The sequence below is a fragment of the Henckelia pumila genome, chromosome 2 (genome assembly GCF_033568475.1).
Source record: "Henckelia pumila isolate YLH828 chromosome 2, ASM3356847v2, whole genome shotgun sequence".
Lineage (NCBI taxonomy): Eukaryota > Viridiplantae > Streptophyta > Magnoliopsida > Lamiales > Gesneriaceae > Henckelia > Henckelia pumila.
The window spans coordinates 130,846,078-130,864,656 of record NC_133121.1 but is presented as its reverse complement, the minus strand read 5'-3'; the positions used below and the strand labels follow the sequence as shown (position 1 = coordinate 130,864,656).

The 18,579-nt window shown below is 32.0% G+C and overlaps 3 protein-coding genes across 3 annotated transcripts; all 3 read right to left on the bottom strand.

The window, feature by feature from the left end:
- Positions 1-331: 331 nt before the first annotated feature.
- On the bottom strand, positions 332-1,675 carry LOC140884165 (uncharacterized). The gene has a single exon (XM_073290834.1). The coding sequence runs from the start codon at positions 1,552-1,554 to the stop codon at positions 649-651; it is 906 nt and encodes a 301-aa protein (XP_073146935.1). The 5' UTR covers positions 1,555-1,675; the 3' UTR covers positions 332-648.
- An 8,160-nt stretch (positions 1,676-9,835) lies between these two features.
- On the bottom strand, positions 9,836-14,889 carry LOC140881129 (ras-related protein RABH1b). Its single transcript, XM_073286185.1, has 6 exons — positions 14,645-14,889; positions 13,311-13,381; positions 13,032-13,120; positions 12,407-12,518; positions 10,213-10,303; positions 9,836-10,135 (listed from the first exon to the last, which is right to left on the bottom strand). Exons 1-6 carry the CDS (start codon positions 14,759-14,761, stop codon positions 9,989-9,991), a joined length of 627 nt encoding a protein of 208 aa, XP_073142286.1. The 5' UTR covers positions 14,762-14,889; the 3' UTR covers positions 9,836-9,988.
- A 2,707-nt stretch (positions 14,890-17,596) lies between these two features.
- LOC140884614 (putative invertase inhibitor) lies at positions 17,597-18,331 on the bottom strand. Its single transcript, XM_073291415.1, has one exon. The coding sequence runs from the start codon at positions 18,280-18,282 to the stop codon at positions 17,719-17,721; it is 564 nt and encodes a 187-aa protein (XP_073147516.1). The 5' UTR covers positions 18,283-18,331; the 3' UTR covers positions 17,597-17,718.
- Positions 18,332-18,579: the final 248 nt, after the last annotated feature.

Genomic DNA, 18,579 nt, shown 5'->3' with positions numbered 1-18,579 from the left:
TCCTTTTTTTGTTATTATAAAGGTAATTTGAAAATGTGTGTACATATAACATTTTTTTAAAATTATATATCATTCATAAATTTAGCAAGTGAATATAACAATCTCAGTCTTTTGACGTCAAGAGCTTAAATTTTAAAACAAGATCCCGAGTTCGATATCAAGTATCAACTATAACAAATTTGTAAAAAGGAATATAACAACCACATGATTTGCTTTCATGAGAATAATTATGAAAATTAATGGAAGAAATGAATCCACCCTAGCCGAAAATGCTAAAATATTTAGGCAAAAATAAACTTGACCAACCGCACAACAAACAAAAGGGAAATGCTTGATGAAATATGGTTAGATTTAAACATCAAGAATTACAACAAATTTGAAAAGGAAACGATATCATAAAAAGTAAAACCTATACATAATTATCATCATCCACAAAAATTTTGGGGGGGAAATGTTTTGTTGTAATACAACCCAAAATGCACTAAAAATTATGCATTAAAGAAACTTTGTTTGCTTTAATAAGGTGGGGTCACTCTAGTTAAGCCAAGGTGTGCAAACTATATGGAGGTGAATAATAATAATAACAGTAACAACAAGGGGCGAACTGCAATTTAGAATGAGTGGGGTCAAACTTCAACGGTCTCTGAATCAGTGGATGGGATAAGGAGGATTGTAGCTCTGCTTACCGAAATCCGCGAGCTTCCGGGAACGATTCTTGCAGAACGACGGCGCGGCGGAGAGGCGTGGCTTCGGCGGTGCTCTCACCTCTCCGGCGATCGCCATATCCGGCGGAGCAACCTTCTGGCTCCATTTCCGGTTCGGGCTGGGCCGAACCAATGGGCTTAGGCAAAATGCCAAACCCGACGCGTTCCTGCTGTGCGCCGCCGTCCTCCCTGTGCAGCGCCGCGTAGCTGGTGTCCTCCTCGGCGTCTGCTTCCACCCCTGGGAAGACTCCGAGGAGTATCCGCTCGATCCGTCGCGGCAATGCTCGTCCTCCTCCACGTTCGATGGCGACATTCCCCGGTCGGAGATCCGGCCGGCTTTGCTCGAGTACTCTTCCACAGAAAACGTCTGGACCTGCTTTTTCCGGCGACCGGGAACAATCATTGAGAACCAAGAAGGAGAAGCCGCGATAGAATCGACCGACACGCCCGTATCCAAACCCGATTTCGATCTGAAAATCCCTTGTAAAACCGAAGAAAATCTCCCCTTGCTACCACTCTTCTTATCCTTCTCTACGGCAGCCACCACCGCTGCAAACCCATTAGGACCCACCTGGGGCGTACTATAGAATCGTCGATGGTGGCCTTGAATCCGCCACGTCGCCGCGGAATCGGACTTCCGGTGGGAAACATAAGGAGAAACCGATCGAGGGAACACAAATGGCGGGAGTTGGGCATCCGATTTCCGGCAACCTTGGTGACCCAGTTGAGAAAGTAGCTCTCTCTGAGCTTGAACCTGGGCCGCAACAACAGCGACGAGGCGTTCCCGGAGACAGGAGGCGCATACACCGACGCCGCTACTGGGGTCAATCGGATGCTTCTTGCACTTCATTTATGTGCGTGAGTGTAAAATCTATATTGATTCTATTACAGTGAGAATGTCTGAATTGCAGAGAGTTTGGTTTGGGCTTTGTCTTCTTTTGCTTGGTTTCCCCAAAGAGAGAAGAAGAAGAAGAAGAATAAATAGAAAGGAAATTAGCTTTTTGAGTTTTCACTTTTAATAAGAGACAGGGGCCAACTACCGTACTGTCACTATTCCTTATTTTATTTCTTTTATATATATATATATATATATATATATATTTAAGTTTGGATTATTAATTAAATACAGAAATTATTATTTTAAATTGATTAGATATTCAAAGTCCAACAGCTTTAAAAAATGTGCTTTTTAAAATATATACTGATTGATAAAAAAAAATATTTATTTCCAAATTGGTCGATTTGGATGAATGGTATATTTCGTGGGAAATTCACGTCCAAGAAAATATACTATTTTGGAGCAATCGAAGAGAGATTTTTTGGTGGGAATTATTGTGGTGTCGTGTTTACCTGGATTTATCCTATTAATAATTCTTTTTCAATATATATTAAAAAAATTTCCGAGAGATCATTTAAATGGCATGATTTATTTTTTTTTCTAAAATAGTCATATTTATATTTAGCGTATTGATTAATATCTTGATTTGTGTAACTCTTTATTCATTTTGTACGTGTAATGTAGTAAAAAAAAATGTGAGAGTTAATAATTAATACTAATTTATTTGTATAGTTGAGTTACAGGGAATGAGTTTCCACTATAACTAATAATATATATAATATATATATAAAGTAAAGGAAAAGGTGAAGAAAGCTCTAATGAATACTTAATTAATGGGCACATCTTTTGGTTCATTGGATGTATCCAGCCGTAACTTTTTTGTGAGATTGCGTGAAGTAAACTTAATTTCTCTTAATCAAAATTATCTTAACAATCAAACTAGATTTGAAACCAATAATTTCAGTCTAACTAATTGAATCATCATGGATTCTGTTCTCTAATTTAATCACGGTGTTATGGTTAATAACTCATGTTAGAAATTAAAACGATAGACATGTTATGTTTGCGTTGTTGTATGATTTAAAAAGTTAAAATTAATATTTCCTCCGTCCCAATTATATTGTACATGTTTTCTTTTTTATTTGTCCCAAATATATAGTCATATACCATATTTAGTATTGTTTTTTTACACTTCTTTGTTAATATACCCATATTAACTACACCTTGAAAATTGTGCAATCATTTTTGATAAAATAGGAAGTTTATATAAAATTTGTTTTTTCAATATAGTTTTTTTAATCTGTGTGAAAATTCAAAGAAGACGATATATATGAGACAGAAGAAGTATAAAATATCAAATACTTTAATTTACAATGGTTCGCGCTTGATCATGGACATGGTGATTGGTGATTCTCAAATTAAATGTACGGTTTATTTCATTACTTTCTTGCTAAATACAACCTCAAAATTAGATTTAGCTCTAGTCGGCAACATAATAATGTCAATGGGAAAAAAACATAGGAAAGTACAAAATCTACATATACAAGGATCCATAAGCAACACGACTAAAAAGGATACACATTTGATAGTATTTATTTGTTGTTCCTACCTTCGAATTAAAGGCAAAAATGCAAGTACATGAAGAAAGAAAAAGAAGAGTTGAATTTGTCTAAGCATCAATTAGTCTTAATTTCCCTCTTGTAAGATCAATTTAGTGGACGATTGACTATCAATATGTTTCAAATGTTGTTCGAATTGGTGGAGTTAGTGAATATTTGAGTAATGATATTATATTCAATTCTTCGTACGTACACTTTCTCTAATGAGTCATGCGGTATTTGAAAACTAACATGTCGACTTGAAGGTTTACTCAACACACATAATTAATATTGCTAATCAAATTATCAAAGAGTTTATCTGAAAGTAAATAAATAATGTTTTTTTTTTAAAAAAAAAAAAAAAAAGAGTTGCATGGTTGGACACGGTGAGTAAACTTTAATTGGTAAGAAGAATGGAAAGGAGTGGCACTAGTATGATTTTACAAAATTATAAATTAATTTGACTTTTTTTTTCCATTTTTTAAAAACAAAATTGAATGAATCCTTCGATATGGACAAATAAAAAAAGATAACATGTAAAAATAATTAACTTCAAATGGGCAAGTTTACAAGTGGGGGTGGGTTCCATGATTTCAAACCCGTCTCCTATCTTTGATATATTTCATTTTCTTGCATTAATCTTTATAGTTGGCATGAAAGGATTCGAGCTTGGAAAGGGCAAAATAATTTGGCCATGGTTAGGGGTAACTGAAAAAGACTTATCATCTTAATTGATGAATCTTCCCCCATTTAATTATTCCTCTCAACATGCATGACTGCACCGGAGCTCTATTTTTCATCAATGGAATGAGTCAAAATCAAAGAAATTTTTATTATAAAGTTGTTTTAAGTTTTAAGTAGTGTTTGGGAGAGGTTTTAGGAAGCACTTCTCAACTTGTCGTTAACAAAATTTTACAAAATTTCAAATTTTGTTAATGAAAAGCGGATAAGTGCTTCTAGAAGATCTCCCAAACACTACCTTAGTATAAAAAACTAGAATCAACGATACAACTCAAATGTTATATAACGTGTGATTAATCAAATCACAATGTTTAATTAATACTTTTGTGTCATATATATGTTGTTATAAACAACTAAATCAGTTAAAGATAATTGATCGATAACATTTTTTCGATGATAAGTCTAGGTGATGATTAATTATCTGATTCAAAATTTTCAAATAATCGAATAACCAAATCATTACATTTCCATCATCGAGCTAGTAAGGATTATCTATATCTATATATGTGTGTGTGTATATATATATATATATATATATATATATATATATATATATATTAGTAAAGTATTAGTTAGGCAACACAACTATCATCATCTCCAACCTTATATTAAATTGTATTGTCTCTTTCATTTCAAGTTTAATAATGCCATTTCCCATTGGCTTTAAGCTTTTGCCTTCATCCCATGATTGTTGTTAAAATCTTTCGACCCCAAAAGATTTGGCAATTTGTTGCTTTTCAATTTTTGGTATTCATATATCTTTTTCTATGTATTTGTTTAATCGAGGCCGGAGAAATGACGAGTAAGCCCCTCCAATCTAGGTTCCATCGACAAAAAAAAAAAATGCAACAATTATTACTTTAAAAAATTATTTATTGATGATAATTTTGCTGAATTTTACGAAGCATTTGGTGTTCAAACATAAAACTGTTCTATTTTTAAAAATATTTATGAAGTATTGCTAAACAAATATATTTTCAAATTAAAATTTCTGCACCTAAATTGACTCCTTCGTTATTTCATATTTGTGACCTAATTCATTAATTATTTAATATAAACATCGCATGGAGTCAAGCTAGGGTTCAATTTCTCAACTGTTTTAACCAGACTTTAATGCTTTCATATTCTTTATTATTTTGTTCTTCGTTTTATCGTATTTGACCCGCCATTTATATGATCTATCTGGGAAATGCAAGTGAAGGAATAAATGGTCAAAATTCAAATAAACATGATAAATATCCTTATATCTACATCTACAGAGTATAAATTCATTGGAAATAATTAGTAGTGATTACACACAATACGTGTACACGTTATAATATATTATTATAGAAAATAATTTGACCGTAAAAAAAAAGTTTTAATGGAAAAATGGACAATTTTTTTATGGTTCGGCTGAAGAATTTTGATTTTATCATATAAAAATAAGTTAATTTTCACTTGTAATTTAAGTGATAAAAATAGAAAATCACTTAAAATACCAAAACAATTTTTATTTGTCTCTTTTGTTTTTTTATTGACGTGGGAACACGCAGCCGCTATCTTTCGATATATATTGGATAAACCTTCGCATTAATGCAGTAACTTGCGAATCACTTACCAAGTGTATTTTACCTATTCCATCAACTTAAACACTCCTCGGCACTCAGGAACATCTATTTTATTTTATAATACTCGTAGATAAGGCAACCCGACATGATCTCACTAATTTTATACCTAATCAAATCATCATTAGGGATAAGCAACAACTCATATTTAAGGGGATAAGCGACTACTCATTAGGGATAAGCAACTACTTCAAATTCGTTTTTAGCGACAAGGTAAGCTATAATTTATTCGTCTATAATTACGATTTTTAAACTTTCAAAAGTATATATAGTTTTTTCCCCAACTTCGTTACGCATGAATGGACATCTCTCAATAACTAATGGTTACCATCATATATAGTATTGTTTTATTCATTCATATAAATATAATACACTTTCTTCCTTTAAATTCTCTTTTAAGTTGATTGGTTCAATTCAAACATAGAGACCCTAGGGCCAAAAGTTACAACATTTTACACAATAAATTATTATAATTAATAAACTATTTACAAGGTCAACCTTTTCATCTAATAATTGATTTTAAAATTTATTTAATGACAAATTATTGTGAGATTTGTTTGATTTTCTAAAAAATTGTAATCATCCAATATAAAAAATTTTTAAAAAAAATCTACAAACGCGATATTCCCTACCAAGAAGCACTTCTATAGAATTAATGTACAATCTTCGCAAATGATCGCTTTAAAGTTAAGGTTATTAATTTATGATTTGATTTATAGTATAACGTATATGTACCCAGATTTTGTATACGAACTGATTGGAATCAATATACGGATAATAATTAGAATATATGTCTACATACATATAATAGGCTTAATTTAAAAACAATAACGGGGAATTAATCTCACTCCGAACTTTTTTTTAATTTTTTAAATTTTATCTATATGTTCGTTGAACAAAATGTATGATCAATGCATTGTAAATATCAATATCTCAAATTTAAGACTAGATATCGAATTCAAAACTCGTTTATAACCATATCTTCTATATATTTTTCTCGGGGAAAGAAGAAAAGAAGGAGAGCATACCTACTTTAATAAACAAAAAAACATAAAATTTGTCAAATCAAATATAAACGTCAATCCTTATATATATTTATTATTATAAATATAAAATCTATCAACCCTAAAATAACATTATATATGTACTACCGACATTGGGCGCGGCGGAGCACTCTTTCCGGCACGTGCAATTGTGCATATATGGTAGCATTCTCATTCTCTTAATATATTTTAAATTTCGTCAAACTTAATTAACTATAAAATGATATTGCCACTAATAATGGATTAATCATGGCTTTACCTAATTATATTTGTTTATTTATTGATTGATTTTAAGATTATGGTTCTGGCGCAAAATACAATAATTTAAAATTTACGAAGTCAAACATTCCAATCAAATGGAAAGATATATTCATGTTGTTTATGAAATATTGAAGCCATAGAGTTTCTACCAGAAACAATTAAAAAAAAAAATGGATCCTCCATTTGAAATTAGTAAGGGCGTGGATATTTAAAATTTTGAATGTACGATATGCCATTTTTGGCTCAAATGCGAGAATCTCTACTCCATTTATTATTACTTTTATGGCATTAATATAATTTATTAAGGTCCAAAGCTATAGTTTCATTTTGTGCATCTCGATTTAAAATTTCAATGTCGGTGGTGTTTTGGCTTTTTGGGACACAAATAAATTCCAAAATTCATATTTCGATCACATTTCAGAAATGTAAATTGTTCGAGTTAAAAAGAATTAAAAACAAAAAAAAAATCTCTAGCTAGCTAGCTAATATCTCAACTACCAAAGTCCAAGCTTTCAGAAAATTGGAATGTTCTTCAAAATAGTATAGTTTAATTGCAACGATATATTATCTGGTGGGTACGTAGAGCTCGGAACATTTTTAATTTGGCGCAGATTTGGGACATAGAATGTCAATATTATTCTCTTGATCATTAATTCCATGCATGTTACCACAAATAATTCACTCTATTTAATTCAAGATGGCATTTCATAAGGTAAAATATAATATCTACGAATGTTGTAAAATCACAAATATTGGGCATGCATGTGCGTCTGTTAAGTATTTTAGAATTTATGTTCCTATATAACATTAGACTACACAGTACTTGCTCATTATTTAGATTTTTATTTTTACGTCCAAATCATCCGACTAATGTTTTTGTACGCTTAGCTAGTTAATTTTTTATTTATATACTAAATTAGGTAGTGTGCTAGCTGTGTAGAAAAAATTGATAAGTGTTTTTAGAAGTTCTCTCAAACACTGTCTTGATTAACATGTTTTCATATATATGTGTGAAAAATAAAGTTGTATTTTCATAAATTTTAAAATTCTCCTTATATCATTTTTTTATTAAAAATATAATAAAACATTTAAACTCCGGATTTTTCCAGATGATTGTTACTACCAAGTACCACCCTCCCAGCATGCCCGTGGTGACGATTAATCTTGATGTTGGGGGATAAGTGTAAAGCCTGTGTTAATTATATTTTATTTGGGATTAATTAGAGATAATTAGTTTGAATGTTTTTTTTAGGCGAAACTTTTAAATTTATTGAGAATAATCATTCATTATTTATTGAATTTTATAGCACACGAGTGTGAAAAATAAATCAATCGGGTCAAGTTTTAACCCAAAATAATAAAAATGACAAACCAATACAAAACGCATATTATAAATGGGAACAAAATATTATTGATTATTTATCACTGCAAGTTAATAAATAATGATTTGGATAACAGGTCTTCACAATAAGGGCATCCGCATTGGTGGATGTTAATCCACGTTAATCCACCTTTCACATCTTCAAAAACCATGGGGTCAACATGCCACATATTAATTATATTAAAATTTTTAATTATTAACACACACTCACATTCATTTAATTTCAATACTCATTATTAATGAGTCTTACCATCTACTTATTTTTTCAAAAAATGAGAAATAATGTGTTAATACTTAATTGGAATGAATTCCGTGGTGACATGTCAATTAATCTGATCGGTATTAATATTAATTGGTATTAATAACATCAAATAATGTACCAATGTAGATGTTCTAAGGGGCGATGAGATGTTACCCGAGTTCATTTAATAACGAGTACTTATCTATATATGTGATGTTCATTAATTTTTCGATGAACTTTCGTCTATTATTAAATATCAATCACATATCAATCGTTAAATTTATTTGTAAAGTATTACCCTAAAGATAACATGGCATTTCTAGTGGTATAAGATTAAATGGCTGGTTAGTGGAGCGTAATAATTACCAATTAAGACTCGACTCATTCTGAAATGATTTAGGCGGTTAATTTCGGTGCCTTTCGATTGCCGGCCATCGCTAGTGACCACTACAAAATTTCAAACATCAACACAAAGTGTGTCGGCCTCAGTCTCAGAGTGGGTCGGGGACTTATCTATTGTATACATGCATATATTTAACAAATAGTAGGTCTCCGTTATTTCATGCATCTATGAGACAAATTAACTCGACTTTTATTTATACTAGTAAAAATGCACACATTTTGTGTGTGTAAAAGAGAAGTTTTTTTTAAAAATAAATATGGAGTTAGTGGGAAGTTTTTATTGAAATATTGGGTAAAAAGGGGTAATTTTGTAATATATTATTTTGGTGTCCTAAAGATAGTTACTCTAACATACTCATCTTTTATAATATAGAATAGATTAACAAAAACGCATACGCGTTTTGTGTGTGATACATTACAAAAATATTATATATAATTTATAGACTATGTATTTTTTTAATTAATACGATTTGTTTCCTGCCACATGGACGGTTAAAAAAACATGATAATATATATATATATATATATATATATATATATATATATATATATATATATAAATTTTCAGCTGGACTATTCATGTCCACCTCGTCGGGTTGCAAACATTCCGACTTCGGACACATCTCCGTGTTGCAAACACACAACAATTTATATATATTACAAAAAATACGAGCGGAAGTTCAGATTTTAACCTACATGAATAAGCACATGAATCTCATCAAATCATGTATATCGGAATAAAGTCACACATTTTATCAAATACATTTTTACCAGCGAATTTAAATCTTGGTTAAAGAAGAGATCAGTAATATTCAAAATCTAATTTTCAACAGCAATTAGAATAGATTATTTTCATACTACGCTACTCGATCAGTTCTGCTACAAACTTTAACGACGCGGTCTCACGGAGGTGTTAGCAATCACAAGTAATCACCTTACATTTTACAAGTTTTAATAAAGTCGACAGATTTTTGCTTCATTGTACAACTTAGGTTCTCATAACATACAGTACACATGAATTAAAAGGAATAACGCTTAACGGCGGCTTTACTGAATCCCATGAATTGAAATATCCATACAATCACGACAAAATTCAATACAGAAAGAACTTTACATATTAATCAACGAACAAATAAAAAATGACAGTGTACGTAGAAATTCAGTTCGTGATATCAACAGGCACATCCTCCGGACTGTTGTTGAGATAGAGACGCATTCGCATTGCTAGACTTGAGGTTGACATCGACCATGTCTTCTTGCTTAGTGGATGATAGAGTTTCCATCCCAGGCAAGGCTGCAGCAATCTTCCTGAACAGTGCCTGATATAGCAAAAAGACGTAAATATCGAAGGGCGTTTGAAGTTATTTATAAGAAGAAAAATGGGTTTTATTTTCACCTTTATGTTGAAGCCAGCTTTTGCGCTAGTTTCAATAAACATGACATTCAGGTCACGAGCTTTGGCTTCTCCTTCCTCTATAGAAACTTGCCTGGAAATAGGTATCATGCAATGTATATATTAGAGCAGGATGTCGAATAACATGCTGAAGTTACATTGTTCCGGGGATTAAATGACAGATGGTAGTGATGTTGAACCCACATAAAAAAAAATCAATGTAAACTTATCTAAGTATTGCCACAAGAAGCGTAAAATATAGTCAGGCCGGAGTGATTATCTTAACAAGACCTATTCCAACTGCAGTCCCGTACAAGGAATTTAATCGCATATTTTCCATTTGTCAATGAATATTGACAGAGTGAAAATTGTGCTAATTTTGATAGATCATAATACAATGTAAATGTTGTGTGTGGCATGCTGTTTGACTTATAAACTTTAAAAAATTTCAAAACACACTAGAATTGTCCGGGAAGAGACAGGGCGCCTGACAGTATCAAATATATTTTTATAGGGTTTGTTTTCTTCTTGCATTCACCTCTGCACTCTCTCGCAATCTTCCAATTATTCCTCACTTTTCACACCACATTCACTACTCTTAACTTCCTCTCACTCTTTTCACCCCCAATTCATGCCACAATCCTCCAGGGATTTACTAAATCATGCAAAGTGAAACACCACAAGACTAATTGGATAACTGAAGCTCACTTCGCAATGTTTTCCTTCTTGAATAATATTAACAAGCTTTTGGCCTGTGTTTGTTTGAGTAGGTACATGATTTCAAGATTTGGTATTGACGGGTTTTCTAGTGCATTCAAGGGGTTTGAAAAATTGTCTGAACAAACAGTTGACAGCTTTGGGTGCGACGCGCATTAGAGGGTGGTGTGCTATTGCGGGTGGCTAATGGCCACCTGTTTATGGTTGCATTTTAAGAATTGTAAACTATTTAAGGTACTCGTCAGTCATTCCCAATAGCAACACTAACCACAATGTCATGAGCTATAACCACGATCACAGCCCCATATTCAACTGGTTTTCCGGTCACTAAACCGCCTTCCAGTCGACTGGTTCCTTCACTTGCTTACAGTCGCATTGTAAGGAAGGTAAAATCTTGAAGGTACTCAACCAGTCAACGCTAATAGTAAATTTAGCGCAATGATTGAGCTATAATCATGATAACAGCCCATACTCAATTGGTTTTCTAGTCACTAAACCCCCTTCCACTGGACTGGATCTCTGCCCAAACCCACCCTCAAATGACGGACTCTTGTTTGTAAATGGTAGTCGAGGGATAAAACATCCAAAATTTCAGATGGTTCTTAGTTCTTTACTTCTAGCTTATTTTGAGAAGCGCTTAAGGTCGTGGAATACAATAAAGAACACAAAAGAGAATGGATGACTTCACTACACTTTGTTTGACATGTGCCACATGCATATCAATCTTTCAGTTATAACCAAAAACTCAACCGAAGCACGAATAACAAATTTTCTTAGTACCAATATTACTTGCTCTGCACCGTTATATAAGCAGGCTTCAGTATTATTAAGACCACAAGTCACCTAAAAAAATGATTTTGATGCCCAAGACTGAACACCATATCAAAGTTTCCAGCCCTCCATGATCAAGTCCAGAACACGAAGAATTACAAAGTTTGTCATGATATCTTAAGGATCAAAATGCTATATAAAATTATTAAGAAAATGAATGAATCAACCGTTAAACAGAGGGTCAGAGAGGTAAGAGCCTAAGAGGAAGCTATAGAATTGATTTATGGTAAAATAAAATACACCTAAGACAGATTGAAAAAAAGTGAAATTTTATGAGATAGTTTGAATTAGATGAAATGAAGATGTCCCACAACCCTCAAAGAAAAGTAGTACTTAACATACATTTAGCGCAAATTGATTTTCTAATGGAGTTTAAATTTCAACACATACACTACACTACACTACACTACCACAGGTAATTACATCAACATCTCTTTGACCCTTTCTAGTGTGAAACAATAAAACTGTTATTCCAAAAATAACACTTTATCAAAAGTAATAAAATAAAAATAGGCATGATGATTTGAATGGATAAATCTATATAATAATAATAATGATAATAATAATAATAATAATAATAATAATAATAATAATAATATATAAGGAAAAACAATATGTACAGGAGAGAAAATTGCAGACATGTCTTTACCTTTTATCCACCAGGTCAGTTTTGTTGCCTACCACCACAATAATAACATCACTTCCTCTCTCAGTGCGAACCTCTTCAATCCATTTTGAAGTGTTAAGGAAGGACTGTCTGCCTAATAGATGGCAAATAATCATAACATCAATTCATCATCAGAAAACTTGAGCTATATAACACATGACAAATTAGGAGAGAGAAAAGGATCACAACGAACTGTTGGACATACAAAAGAAAAAAAAAAAAACACATCTACCACACACATATAACAATTTCTTAAAATACACGCATATAACAATTTCTTAAAATCTATGCGATATTGTTATATGAAGGACCATACAGGAACAATGGTCTCCACTATATACCAATTTTTTCCGCAAATACCCCTTCCTATACATCCTTTTTTTCTGTGGGAAATAATAATATAATAATATAAAAATTAAAAGCTCAACATAACCTTTGATGGGGAAAAAACTATTTTAAAATAATTGCATTTACATGAAAATTAACTATACTTAGAATTATAATATTATATGGTATATTACAAAAATAATATATATGCATACATCACATGCAAAAATTGGTGGTATTAGAAGAGCCATCATTACAATAAGGGAATAGAACACCATACTTGCAACATCGAATACTATAACTGCAACAGAGGAGTCCCTTATATAGCTAGGAATGAGGCTCCTAAATCTTTCTTGTCCGGCAGTATCCCTAAATAAGCCAGGCAACAACACGATTAACCATCCAGATAAAATAAATAACATGTATATTAATCTGAACTTTGAAGATTTAAATCCAGTAGCAAATGTAATGATGAATTATTTTTCTAGCTCCTAAGTAGCACAGACCCAATTTCTAATCTGCGATCTTGTTAAGAAACCGGTAAAGAATAACATCTTACCACAGTTGCAAGCGTACAGTTCGATCTTCGAGATACATAGTCTTCGATAGAAAATCAATACCTATAGTAGCCTAGACAGGAGCAAAAAGGAATATAGATGTGAGTTTTTATTTACATTTTTCTTTTTTATTTTTTAATGATTTTAAACAGGGGGTTTATGGGACCACTAATGAAAATTAGATAACAACTCGAGCAGAAAACAGTTGTTGCACCAAAAAAATATAGATATCGGATCCTCCGAATTGGCATTCAGAGAATCATCACAAGATTGATAAATTTAACAGTGATCGATGTAACATTTCTAATCATTGGTTGTAATTCAACTATCAAATCATACTTCTCAAGAAATAATCAATCGTGAAATTTTGTCAAAGTTTTATTCTTCCTTTTTGAAATCAGAACATCTCAATGGAGTCAATGAAATAGAATTTATATGAACGCATTCAGAAACATTTCCTCATAAAAAATAGTAACTAGTAAGCACTTTGATCCCAATTGTTCAAGAATTCAACAAGTCTGTCACAACACTTATTTGGCTTCTAAACAAATTGTGAAGGTGTAAAAGTTGAAAGGTTCTCAAACCTTAAAAGGAAAAAAAGAAAAGTTCCCTGTTCCCGTACCTAAATTATTAGTTCCGGTTTGTCCTCTCATCCCAGAATTATATTTCAACATTAGCGCTCTCATTAAGAATCAATAATATAAAATGGAAGACTGGAGCAATAGCTACCATAGCCATTGTGCTTATATTTTACATTAAAATTTAAGACTAAAATTAAACATGTATGTGTTGGCTAAAGATGAATGAGTGAAATCCATTGAAAGAAGGTTGCCATGGCCATCAACCTCTCAAGACTAAACAAGGTTATTTTTCCCTGTCCGCCTGCCTACGCTCAATAAATTACGAAGTGCTAGCTCCAACGTTTTAGATCTAGTTATTTGGAATTTAAAATCTTGTCTTTGCCTATATCCAAAAAGCATTTGAATCTAAGTATAAGAAAACAAACAACAAACTCATAGTATCTACAAAAGCCAAATCAGCTAGATTTTACAAAATTTGACAGCGCCTCAGCGACTAGTGAAATAATATATTCACTATAACCAATAAATAAATCAAACACTAGAAAAATGTAAACATAAATTGAAAATGTCAAACCAAGGCGCCACAAAATCATCTGAGTCAATGCCAAAAACATAAGAACATAGAGCGATAATGGCATTATAATTAAAACTGATGAAAAGATAATCTGATTGCAGATACAAATTGAATCAGATCTTCAAAGCTCTAGCTGTTCTAAAACAAGTAAAAAAATTTCAAAAAAAAATCGACGCCTCACCTGATAAGTATTATCGAATTTATCGTACATGAACCGAGTAATGATGCTCGTTTTTCCAACAGATTGATCTCCCAGGAATACTAACTTGTACTTTGCTAAAGCAGAAACCGGAGCCATGATATTTCCGAAATAGGATCGGCGGAAGAATCACGATCTCGACGGAAAATGATTGGAGATTGGCCGCGGAATTGGATCCGGTATGTATAAATTTGAAGGAGTCGACTCTTTGCGCGTTTGGGTTTTTCGAAACGAGTGGGCTTTAGCATACGCGCTTGCGCTTTAGGGAGCTAATAAAGACATTACTTTAATCCTATTTTGTTTTGAGCAAAATACATTCTTTTTCCTTGCGGTGCAAACGAGCCGAGCTACTCGTTAGTAGCTCGTGAGTAGTTCGATCAAAGCTCGAACTCGAGTAGCTCGAACATATAATTAAGCTCGAGTACAAAATTTACTACTTGATTAAGCTCGAATGAGCTCGACTACTCGAGCTCGACTCGGCTTGATTACACCCCTACTTGTACCGATTGTTTGCAGTTACATGGCCTCAAAGCCTTAATACATTTGAGATTCCATTATAATAATTTTTTCTTCAAACTAAAAAAATATATATAAATAAAGGGCACATTAATATAGGAACAACGTAATTGCGGTCTCCCCGGAAATTTTATTTTTTCTTTCTTTCTATGTATTGATATTTGATAGATTTAATATATAACTAAATGGTTTCTCCAAAAAATCGAAAGAAATATGTACTTAGAATATGTTCAATGGTGTGAGGATATTGGTGTGATGAAGTTGGTAACTTCATTGCATGCTGAAGTAAGCGATGATAATTCCATCTAATGGTTTGCGATAGTAAGATAATGTCGTTGAAATGATGTTGAAATATTAAATTTTTTACGTTAAAATATTTCTTTTTATTTTATTAAATATATGGATATTTAAATACAAAATAAGTTGCATACAATTGAAAAAAATAAAATAAAATTACACATATTTAAAATTTAAAAGCTTATACATAATTTTAAATTACACACATAAATAAAACATACATAATTAATTATTCATCCACATTATTCATCACCATTAATTTACATTCTTTAAAAAAATTGCATTTTTAAAATTATTTTTAAATATTAGAAATGCCAGATTAAATATGACCGTTTAAATTTTTAGTTTTTTTAAAAAATAAAAAATAAGTAGGCCGACAATTCAGCGGACGAAAAGAATCCGTGCAAGGTCCTGCGTCTACATCATTGCACGAGGACCAATCCTCATACAACTTTCTCGCCTCTTCCAAGAGGCGAGAATTGAAATGGGATAGGAAGCCCACTTGATCGCATGAGCCATCTCGCCCATTGTATATGCTCTTAGTGACATATATATGAGATTTATGCATTTCTTACACTTATATTTCGAATCTCCTTTTATCCCCTTTAATTCTCTCTTCTATCACCTTTTTCCCTTCCGATCTTCAATTAAGAGTGTGTTTGGATTTAAAAGTTGATAAAAAAAAACAAGTGCTTTTATTATTTTATATGTGTTTGGATAAATTTAAAGTGCTTTTAAAAGTACTTAATTAGTTAAAATAAGTCATTTTCTAAAAGCTTATTATATTTTTAACTTTTCAAATGCTTTTCTAATAACTTAAATAAAAAAAATATTTTTTATCTATTAATTTAAACATAAAATTATTACAAATTTTACTTAAAAAATAATTTAAAAAGCGAACTTTAAATCCTAAATCTATTGTTGCCATTCCATGAACTCCAAACTACCATAGTAAAGCACATAGGCCACCCTCTTGTCCATTCCTTAAAAGCCCACAATATAAATCAAACAATCTGTCCCGTGTAAAACAGCCTATCAGAGGCCGAAACAAGAGAATTCGGTCAATCCCCATACGAAGATGGCGTGTTTTTTTTCCCCTATTGTTTTTGCAAATTTCTCAAAATACAAACATCGAATTAGGAAAAAGTGACTTTTTTACAAATCCCCTATCATGTATTCTGTTTTTTAAAAAAATTATATAAAAAAAATCCTATGTTGTATAGATATAAAGTTTTTAGTTTATAAAAACATTTAAAACTAATAATATAAAAACGAGAGCGAGATAAAATATTACATGTTATTTAATAGCTCTTTAAAAGTAGAGGAAAAAAAATTGAACAGATATACAAACATATTTTTATGTTCTTTATTTGAAAATACTTTAAAAACTATAGTTAAACAAAGGATATTCTAACTTCAATATTTTTATATCCAAATATGATTTTGAATTGAACCTTCCGAAAAGATAGGCCGTGTTGAAAATTCTACTATAAATTTGCAAACCGAAAAATTTGCTTGTTCGTTTTAACAAGAAAATCCTCATATAATAATTTATGTACTGATTTTTTTTAAAAAAAAAAATTATACTAGTTTTGCTTTCTTCCCAAATGATTATTATTATTTAATTTTACACTGCGGATAACTAGAGAAAAATTATTGTTCATGATTAATTTGACATTATAGTATTATACCCGATAGATTAGAAGCCACTCTTCCATTGAATTATTTCTGAAGAAAAGTTACTAGCTACAGATTAATGTCCAACGCCGCTTCATTGATTGCATCGCCATGTATAATAATAATAATATAATAATAATAACAATAATATCATTCCAAAAATATCCCACCAACAAATGGCAGTCTATTTTTTATATATATAATTTTCATTTCTCATTCGAGAGAGGAATATTTCTCTAGCTATTCCAAAGTCTTCAATATATTCTATATACACATATAAAAACACTTAATTTTATAACTTTTAAGAACTATTTTTTTTAAACCTTAATTTCCAAGTCGAAATGATAACATATGAAATCAATATTACACTTGCACAGTTGCAAACTTGAATTTTCAGTTATTACACAAATAAATTAACACCATTATATTATATTTTTTTTTAAAAAAAAAAAAACCAATTAAGAACAAAAACAACTTAATTTTTGATACAAAATATTTACTGAAAAATGATTATTAATTATGATAATAAATCCTGCATCTTCCAACAAAACATCACCCTTTGGCGATCAACCCGAAGAACCGGCCGCCTGAATGATACGCATAACCGAAAGCGCCACCGCAGAAAGCTGAAACGTATCGTTGTTCCTCTTGGTCAGCGGCGAAAGCACGCCTTCCTTGTCCCCAAACCCTTCCTCGCAGGTGGTGGCCGCCTCCATGATCGAACTTATCTGGATGTTGGCGTCGTCGAAACGCTTGCTGTTGTAGTATTTCATGGCCATTTTCACGGTGGGAATGGCGTCCGAGTAAAGATCGAAGCAATCATTCAAGCACTGCCTCACGTAAGGATCCCATTTCTTGTTCTTCAGCAGCTGCTTGATGTTGCAGCGGGCGTCGGTGACGTTGTACCGGACGAGCCGGATGGAGATCATGCCGAGGCCATGCAGGGCGGCGCACTGGCTGGCGGGGGCGGCCTGCAGGGAAGTTGTGCAGAAGTTGTAGTTGATGTTTGGGTCGGTTTTGGAGGAGGTTTTGCACGTCGACTGGATTAAGTTCTGCGATTTCGCCGCGTGGATGGTGATGAGGAATGCGAGGAAGAGGGTTGAAGATGTGATGGAGATGAAAATCTTCATCTTCTTCTTTTCTTTTTCTTTTTTTTTTGTGTGTTTGTTTAATTTCTTGTTATGTGCTCATGACTTGCATTGTTGCGTTAGAGAGATTGTTTATATAGCAGCTGGCGTACACGTCATACGTACACTTGCATATAAAATTACGATTATGATCTCGAGTTTACTTCAACCTATCTTATCAGTGTGTTTGGATACCTAAAAAATAGGATTTGGAATTGGAATTTAAATTCTATTTTGTTGTTTGAAAAAAAATTTAAATATATTTTGGAATTTGATGGTATAAATTTTATATAAATGATA

Coding starts and splice junctions, on each gene's coding strand:
- LOC140884165 (XM_073290834.1), bottom strand. CDS start 1,554: ATGAAGTGCAAGAAGCATCCGATTGACCCCAGTAGCGGCGTCGGTGTA.
- LOC140881129 (XM_073286185.1), bottom strand. CDS start 14,761: ATGGCTCCGGTTTCTGCTTTAGCAAAGTACAAGTTAGTATTCCTGGGA. Junction 12,519..13,031: donor TATAGTATTCGATGTTGCAA/GTATGGTGTTCT, acceptor GCCATCTATTAG/GCAGACAGTCCTTCCTTAAC. Junction 10,304..12,406: donor ACTGACCTGGTGGATAAAAG/GTAAAGACATGT, acceptor ACCTATTTCCAG/GCAAGTTTCTATAGAGGAAG.
- LOC140884614 (XM_073291415.1), bottom strand. CDS start 18,282: ATGAAGATTTTCATCTCCATCACATCTTCAACCCTCTTCCTCGCATTC.